At 44.3% G+C, this 8,736-nt stretch overlaps 1 protein-coding gene across 1 annotated transcript; it reads left to right on the top strand.

Moving 5' to 3' along the window:
* Nucleotides 1-1,167: 1,167 nt before the first annotated feature.
* LOC123050384 (receptor like protein 21) lies at nucleotides 1,168-4,596 on the top strand. The gene is made up of 5 exons (XM_044473187.1): nucleotides 1,168-1,297; nucleotides 1,608-1,754; nucleotides 1,841-2,062; nucleotides 2,169-2,378; nucleotides 2,537-4,596. Exons 1-5 carry the CDS (start codon nucleotides 1,168-1,170, stop codon nucleotides 4,594-4,596), a joined length of 2,769 nt encoding a protein of 922 aa, XP_044329122.1.
* The last annotated feature ends 4,140 nt before the right edge of the window (nucleotides 4,597-8,736 follow it).

Here is an 8,736-nt window from a genome sequence, read left to right as displayed (position 1 = left end):
GATTTTATTTAAAGAAGCGATATGGGACTAATAGAAATCAAATCTCATGCTATCATAGTACCGTGCGGCTGGCTACTTCCCCATAGATGGAAGCCGAGGTTGGGAGTTTGATTCACAAGTGGATTGGATTAGTTTTCATTCTTTTTCCGCCCTGACGGTGGCAGGAGCCGGCCATCAGGAATCGTTTTTCCATCTTGACGATGTGGCCGAGGCAGCGTGCGGAACATCAGGTTGAGGCCCAGCATGTTGGGCGCGTAGCGGCCTTCGGACTAAATTTTCTTAGACGATGGATAAAAATTCCATAAAATTAGTACCACCTCGTTTATATTACGATTTTGTCTATACAAATCGTAAAAGCGTATTATGACATGAGAAGAAAGCGTATTATGAAGTCAATCCGTACTTTATTATTAGGGATAGATTAGAGAGAGATATACAGTAATTTCCTGAGCCTGGTAGTCATCTCAAGAATCATATGTGTGTGCCTGACTATCTTAGTCCTCATATGATGTTGTTATAACTTGAATATACTAATGCTCTCTCTGACCAATTTGGCCATCTAACTGGCGAATGCTTTCAAAGAAATCACGACGATGTTTTTTTGGGATGGGTGGGGGGATATATGGATGATGACTCTTTTCTGCAGGGAATCTGTGGATGATTTTGATTGGTGAAGTATTGGTCCAAGTAAACTGACTGTGCCAGGTTGCACTCCTAGTCAAACTTAGCGGACGAAAACTGCATGTCGGCACAACCTTAAAATCAGTCACCATCTTTCGTCCCTCTAAGGTCTAGCCACTACAGCCCAACCTAAGTGTATATATGCAGTCATTTGTAAGAGGATTTCCTCTCCACCTTGTATGTCTTTTGGGATTTATTTATAAAGCTGCTTTGAAATATATTTTCGACAAGATTTTCTGTGGATGATGGATGATGATTGATGGGTGAAGTCTTGGTCCAAGTAAACTGACTGTGTGTGCCAGGTTGCACTCCTAGTCAATCTTTGCGGACGAAAACTGCATGTCGGCATAACGTTCAAATCACTCACCATCTTTCCCTCCCTCTAAGGTCTATCCACTACAGCCCAGCCTAAGTGTGTGTATATATGTATTCAGTCAGGGGAAGGGAAAGCAAATTACCAGATATGGGTACTACTAGATGCTTGCCATGGGGATCATTGTCTCTGGTCACATTTCTGTTATTACAGTCCATGGTTCACTTGTCCTCTGCCTGCTCCGTGGAGGAGAGGGCTGTCCTGATGGACATCCGGTCTTCACTGAGGAGAGCACACTCCATGGTTTCGCCTGATCTATGGGGGCACGATGATGATGAATGCTGCTCGTGGAAGACTGTGACATGCAACAATAGCACCCGACGAGTGACTCATCTCGACCTTTCCTCTGTATATGTATCGGAGGCAGATAATCATTGGAATTTAAACTTGTCAGTGTTTTCTGCGTTCCATGAGCTGCGGTACCTAGATCTATCACTCAATTTTCCCTGTTCGCTAAGCTTTGAGGGTACGTTTGGATTACAAACTCTCTCTGAGAACAATACATATGTGTGGTCATTTCTTATTCTTGTAGCTGTAACAAAAACAACTGCAGGATTGATTGGACTACCCAGGCTTCGATATCTTGACCTCAGTCTCGCTTCGCTTGGAGGGGGTTCCCTGGAATTTATCGGGGCATGTGTTTCACTGGAACTCTTAGCTCTCAACAACAACAACATTACTGGAGGTTTTCAAGATGCAGGTACATATTGTTCTTATGGTTTGCACTGAGGTCAAGATTGACATTTCATATATCCTTGACCTTCCCGCATCCCTATTCCTTTGCAGCTTTCAATAATCTTAGAAACTTGCGAGAACTGAGTATGTCTATGAGTGGCCTCAACGGAAACCTCCCGGCATCGCTATTTGCCCTTCCTCACCTGAAGATCTTAGATCTCTCACAAAATTTATTTGATGGGCATATTCCAATTAGTTCGTCGCCAGGACCAATCTCACTTGAAGTCTTAGATCTCAGCTATAATGACCTCAGTGGAAATCTCCCGGTTACAGGTAAAAAAAAACAAGAATTTCTTACTTATATTTGAAAAAGGGACATCATGTTTCATGCTTCTGTTCATGGCACCTGTAATAATTATACTACTTGCGTGCATCACAGCCTTTAAAAACATCAGGAACTTGAGTTTGCTTGGCAGCGGATTTCTCCCTGTCTCATCAATATTTGCACTTCCTCATCTGAAGTTCCTAGATCTCTCATACAATAATTTTGAAGGAGGTTTTCCTGTTAATTTCTCTTTGGAACCAGTTTCACTTGAAGTCTTAAATCTCGAAAGTAATAACATGAGTGGAGCTCTTCCGACCGAACGAGGTAATGAATGAGCATTTCCCACTTATATCACTAAATAATGTTGCCACTGTTTCTAATTATTGCATGATTTCTTATGCTCACAGCATTTGAAAATCTCCGGAACCTACGGCATTTGTATTTGAGTTACAACCAGTTCAGCGGAAGCATTCCAACATTAGCATTTGAAAATCTCCAGAACCTGCGAGAATTGTCTTTGGGTTCCAATCAATTCAATGGAAACATTCCAGCATTATTGTTTTCTCTACCACATATTGAACTGCTGAATCTCTCATCAAACTTCTTCAGCGGACCAATTCCTATAAATCCATCTTTGAATATTTCATTGTCACTTAAGAGTCTTCAGTTTTCCCAAAACAATTTGAGTGGTAGGCTTTCTTTCACTTGGCTTGGAAGCCTCACAAAGCTAGAAGTAATAGACCTTTCAGGCAATGCTAACCTAGTTGTTGATGTCAATATTCTTGGCGGGACACCTCCTTTCCAGTTGAAACAGCTATTGCTCTCTGGTTGTGATCTTGACAAGAGGATTATTGCAGAACCACGGTTTTTACGCATGCAACGTCATTTAGAGGTGCTTGACTTGTCCAACAATAACTTGTCAGGTAGCATGCCAAATTGGTTGTTTACAAAGGAAGCAACACTACAAGAACTGCATCTTGGAAATAACTCGCTAACTGGATCGCTACACCCAATATGGCATACCCAATCTTCTCTCCAGATTATCGACTTACACATGAACCATATCACAGGACAGATGCCAGCCAACATCAGTTCAATGTTTCCAGCGTTGGATGTTCTGGATTTTTCTAATAACAACTTCTTTGGGCACATACCAACTTCGTTGTGTGAGATCCGGATCATGGTAATTTTAGACCTATCAAAGAACAATTTTTCTGGGGAAGTTCCAGCTTGTGTGTTCACTAATTATCCCTTACTAATGACCTTAAAGGTCTCAAACAACAAGCTTGGTGGTCTGATTTTTGGTGGGATGAATAACCTGTCCATTATGTTGGAACTATACCTGGATGGTAACAAATTCGAAGGGACAGTGCCTCGTAATCTCTCAGGAGGGCTTTTAAAGGTCATTGATTTGCATGATAACGAGTTATCTGGCAAACTTGATACATCATTGTGGAATATGTCTTCGTTGAAAGTCCTGAATCTTGCTGGCAACCGTATAACCGGCAAAATTCATCCACAAATTTGTGGCCTCACAAGCCTTGAACTTTTAGATATATCAAGCAATAATCTTACAGGGTCCGTACCGAACTGCAGCTGCATGTTGCTCCACTTCCTTAACCTCTCTGGGAATTCCTTATCTAGCCATATCTCTTATCCCTTCTTCAACATATCAAGTCTGATTTCTTTGGATATCAGAAACAATCAGTTCGCAGGCAACCTCCATTGGATACGTTATCTTGATAACATTAGGCTGCTTTCCTTGGGCGGAAATGAGTTTGAAGGGCAGATCACTCCAAACTTGTGTGAACTCCTGCACTTGAGGATAATTGACTTGTCTCATAACAAGCTTTCAGGTTCATTACCCTCATGTATTGGTAATTTCTTTTTCAAAGGTGACACGGACGATCAAATGTTTCATTCAGTATATGGGGGTTCATTGGACTCACTTGGCAGTCCTTATGACTTGAGAGGCTTCAGCTTTACTACCAAAGGGAATCTGTACACATATGGTCAAAGTTTCTTCGTTTCAATGTCCGGCATTGACCTATCTGCGAACATGCTGCATGGAGAAATTCCTTGGGAGCTAGGAAATATGAGCCATATAAAATCCCTTAACCTGTCATACAATTCCTTTGTTGGCCCGATACCGACCACCTTTGGCGGCATGGAGGAGATAGAAAGTTTGGACCTCTCACACAATGAGCTGAGTGGACCAGTACCTTGGCAGCTAACGCGGTTATGTTCATTGGGGGTGTTCTCTGTGGCATACAACAACTTGTCAGGATGTATACCGAACTCTGGTCAGCTTGGCTCATTCGGCATGGACAGCTACCTAGCCAACACCAACCTCCACATGATTACACAGGGGAACATGTGCACTCCTGGTCCAGATCCCGTGGCGGAGGAAGATGTGGGTGAGACGTCTGGTGACCCAATCCTATACATCGTCATGGCTGCCGGGTTTATTTTGGCATTCTGGGCCACCGTTGCCTTTTCATTATTCCATCCGTACGGGAGGTCTGTAATATTCAAGCTGTAGTCCGTCCCAAGGAAAAATCGCTAGTCATACATCTACTTTATGTGTACGTGTACATCCAAAACTTCCTGAAATCTCATTCTGGATATGTAGTATGAACAATAAACAATGGATTTTGTTTGGTTATACTTTGTACACATGATTTTCTGTATTTGCCAAGTGTTTTGTAGAATCCAATTGTAATTTGTCTTATGGAGTATGTATCATAGTGTACTTGACTAGTACAGGTCAGCACTGGGAAAATTACCGGTAAAGAGCGTCCTTGCACTTCTTGCACAAATTCAGAACTGTCTGCTAGTTAACACGCATGCCCTTTACATATACAGCAAATGCTGGAGGTTCATGCTGAGTCTTTTACCTGCAGGGAATTATATAGGGTGGTATAGGTTTTACAAGAAATAATAATAACAAGAAGTTTAATTGTCCCTTGTGCTGAAACACCCTCTGTAAAGTACTAGTATAGCTTTTACAAGAAACAATAATAATAACTGTAAGCACATGTTCATCTAGATCAAGAATTGTAGTACACAAACATATTTTTACTTTCACTGGTAGTTCACCAAGTCACTGCAAGTATCTATGTTCATTATGTGCCCCAAAAAACTAGCATTATTTGACTTCTTTCACAACATGTCTGCTAGTATGTCCTATGACTATTTTGGAAGCCATTTTTTATACAGGAGTGTGATTTGTCTTTACAAAATATTCGGTTAGTGTCCTCGGTTCATAATTGTTAGATGTGTATAGTCCTTTTTCTGTATATCTCATTATATAAGAGGTTTCCTGCACTTTACCACATATGTATATGTATATGTATTGGCCTTTGGCCCTCAGTGAATACTAGTTGCTCATTATCCAACATGGTATCAGATGCTAGGTTGGCCTCTCCCGCATGATGCAACTCCGTGCGTTCACCACTCTAGCCGCCACCACCGCTAGCTTCGTCCCTAGTCTTCCTCGTCTCCGGTCGCCCCTGCTCGTCGTCTTTCGTGCTCGGTCCCGTCCGGATCCGCAGCCCCCGCTGCTCGATTCCTCTCGAGCCGGCGGACTCGCAGCCCCTGCTCTCTGCTCACTAGTAGAAAAGAGGGCTTTGGTTCAGGCCGGGTCAGCCCATTAGTCCCGGTTCAGTCCAGAACCGGGACCCATGGGGGCACTGGTCCCGGTTCGTGAGGCCAGGGGCCTGCCGAGCCTCGTGGGGGCATTGGTCCCGGTTCGTCTGGCTCCTTTGGTCCCGGTTGGTGGGACGAACCGGGACCAATGGGCCTCGCTCCTGGCCCACCACCATTGGTCCCGGTCGGTGGCTTGAACTGGGACCACAGGCTGCCCTTTAGTCCCGGTTCATGCCACGAACCGGGACCAATGAGGTGCCTATATATACCCCCCGCTCGCGAGCAGAGCACTCCAGTGCTCTGTTTTTCTCTGGCTGGCGAGGGGAGGGCTTTGTGGTGCTCTACCTCACCTCCTATGCACACGAGGTGTTCGATGAAATGCCCGAGCCACACTAGTTAAGCTTTCTCGTCTCGAAGCTCGACCTCAAAGCTCCATTTTCCTCGAGATTTGTCTAGGTTTAGCGGCCCGTCACGTCCCATTCCCGTCTTCACCGCCGTCGATCGCCCGCGCCGATCTCGTCGCCGGCACCACCGTGGTGAGCCTCTTGTTCGTATCTTCTTTCTGAAAGAAAAAATTCTTACTTTCGATAGATACTTGTCTACTTTTCTTACTATTTTATTGCTTGTTATTATATAGTGCGATGGTTTTGGTATCCGCCCCCGTCGGCCCTCGTCCTGTCTATGATTCGGATGTGGTATTATCTTTATAACTATTGGTTCATTTATTGTTTATGAAAATTATGCCGACCAATGTGACATAGATTTTATTTATCTAGGAGGTATGTGAACCGGAAATTCCAACCGACCCTATTGTCGAGAGGTTAAATTTAGTTGAAGAAGAAAACAATTTCTTGAAGGAAAAAATAAAAAAAATTGAGGAGGAGAAGATGATATTGGAGTTGCATGTTGCGGATGTCGTCGATGATCACAAGATCAAGATGGATGCAATGCGCTTAAAGATTAGAAAGATTAGAAAATATGCCATTCATACCGAGGCTTGGTATCATTATGCCATTGGATCAATTGTTACCTTGGTTGCGATTATGATCGCATTTGTTCTCGCATTAAAATGTTTTACATAGTTTCAATTTATGGTTTAATTAATTAGATGCTCTGGAGAGCTATATGTTGTTAGATGAGAACTATGTATGTGCTTTGGTTTTAATGTGATGATGAACTTCTATTAATTTGGTCACTTAATTATCTATTCATGATGTTCTGTAATGGTTTTTGACACACTTAATTATATATAATGCACGCAGATGAACCGGCAATGGATGTACGGTGACAGACACACCTCCGAGTACATTAAGGGCGTGCATGATTTTCTCGAAGTGGCTGAGGCAAACAAGCAGAATGGTTTTATGTGTTGTCCATGCCCTAAATGTGGGAATACGAAGTCTTACTCTGACCGGACCTTCACACCCATCTGCTTTACAAGGGTTTCATGCCACACTATAATGTTTGGACGAGGCACGGAGAAATAGGGGTTATGATGGAAGACGACGAAGAAGAAGAGGACGATGACAACTATGTGCCTCCTGAATACGGTGATGCTGCAACGGGGGAAGCTGCTGAAGATCAAGAGGAACCAGACGATGTGCCCAATGATGCTGCAACGGGGGAAGCTGCTGAAGATCAAGAGGAACCAGTGCCCGATGATGATGATCTCCGCCGGGTCATTGTCGATACAAGGACGCAATGCGAAAGTCAAAAGGAGAAGCTGAAGTTCGATCGCATGTTAGAGGATCACAAAAAAGGGTTGCACTCCAATTGCGAAGATGGCAACACAATGTTGGAAATATGCCCTAGAGGCAATAATAAATTGGTTATTATTATATTTCCTTGTTCATGATAATCGTTTATTGTCCATGCTAGAATTGTATTGATAGGAAACTCAGATACATGTGTGGATACATAGACAACACTGTGTCCCTAGTAAGCCTCTAGTTGACTAGCTCGTTGATCAATAGATGGTTACGGTTTCCTGATCATGGACATTGGATGTCGTTGATAACGGGATCACATCATTAGGAGAATGATGTGATGGACAAGACCCAATCCTAAGCCTAGCACAAGATCGTCTAGTTCGTCTGCTAAAGCTTTTCTAATGTCAAGTATCATTTCCTTAGACCATGAGATTGTGCAACTCCCGGATACCGTAGGAATGCTTTGGGTGTACCAAACGTCACAACGTAACTGGGTGGCTATAAAGGTGCACTACAGGTATCTCCGAAAGTGTCTGTTGGGTTGGCACGAATCGAGACTGGGATTTGTCACTCCGTGTAAACGGAGAGGTATCTCTGGGCCCACTCGGTAGGACATCATCATAATGTGCACAATGTGACCAAGGAGTTGATCACGGGATGATGTGTTACGGAACGAGTAAAGAGACTTGCCGGTAACGAGATTGAACAAGGTATCGGGATACCGACGATCGAATCTCGGGCAAGTAACATACCGATAGATAAAGGGAATTGAATACGGGATTGATTGAATCCCCGACATCGTGGTTCATCCGATGAGATCATCGTGGAACATGTGGGAGCCAACATGGGTATCCAGATCCCGCTGTTGGTTATTGGCCGGAGAACGTCTCGGTCATGTCTGCATGGTTCCCGAACCCGTAGGGTCTACACACTTAAGGTTCGATGACGCTAGGGTTATAAAGGAAGTTTGTATGTGGTTACCGAATGTTGTTCGGAGTCCCGGATGAGATCCCGGACGTCACGAGGAGTTCCAGAATGGTCCGGAGGTAAAGATTTATATATGAGAAGTCCTGTTTTGGTCACCGAAAAAGTTTCGATTGCTATCGGTAATGTACCGGGACCACCGGGAGGGTCCCGGGGGTCCACCAGGTGGGGCCACCGGCCCCAGAGGGCTGTGTGGGCCATGTGTGGGAGGGGACCAGCCCCAGGTGGGCTGGTGCGCCCCCCCACAAGAGGCCCAGGGCGCAGGAAAGGGGGGAAGGGGGAAACCCTAGGCTCAGATGGGCCTAAGGCCCATCTAGTGGGGCGCCCCCTCTCTCCCCCCT

This window comes from Triticum aestivum, chromosome 2D (assembly GCF_018294505.1).
Source record: "Triticum aestivum cultivar Chinese Spring chromosome 2D, IWGSC CS RefSeq v2.1, whole genome shotgun sequence".
NCBI lineage: Eukaryota > Viridiplantae > Streptophyta > Magnoliopsida > Poales > Poaceae > Triticum > Triticum aestivum.
The sequence above is the reverse complement of the archived record's forward strand: the minus strand, read 5'-3'. Positions and strand labels throughout refer to the sequence as shown.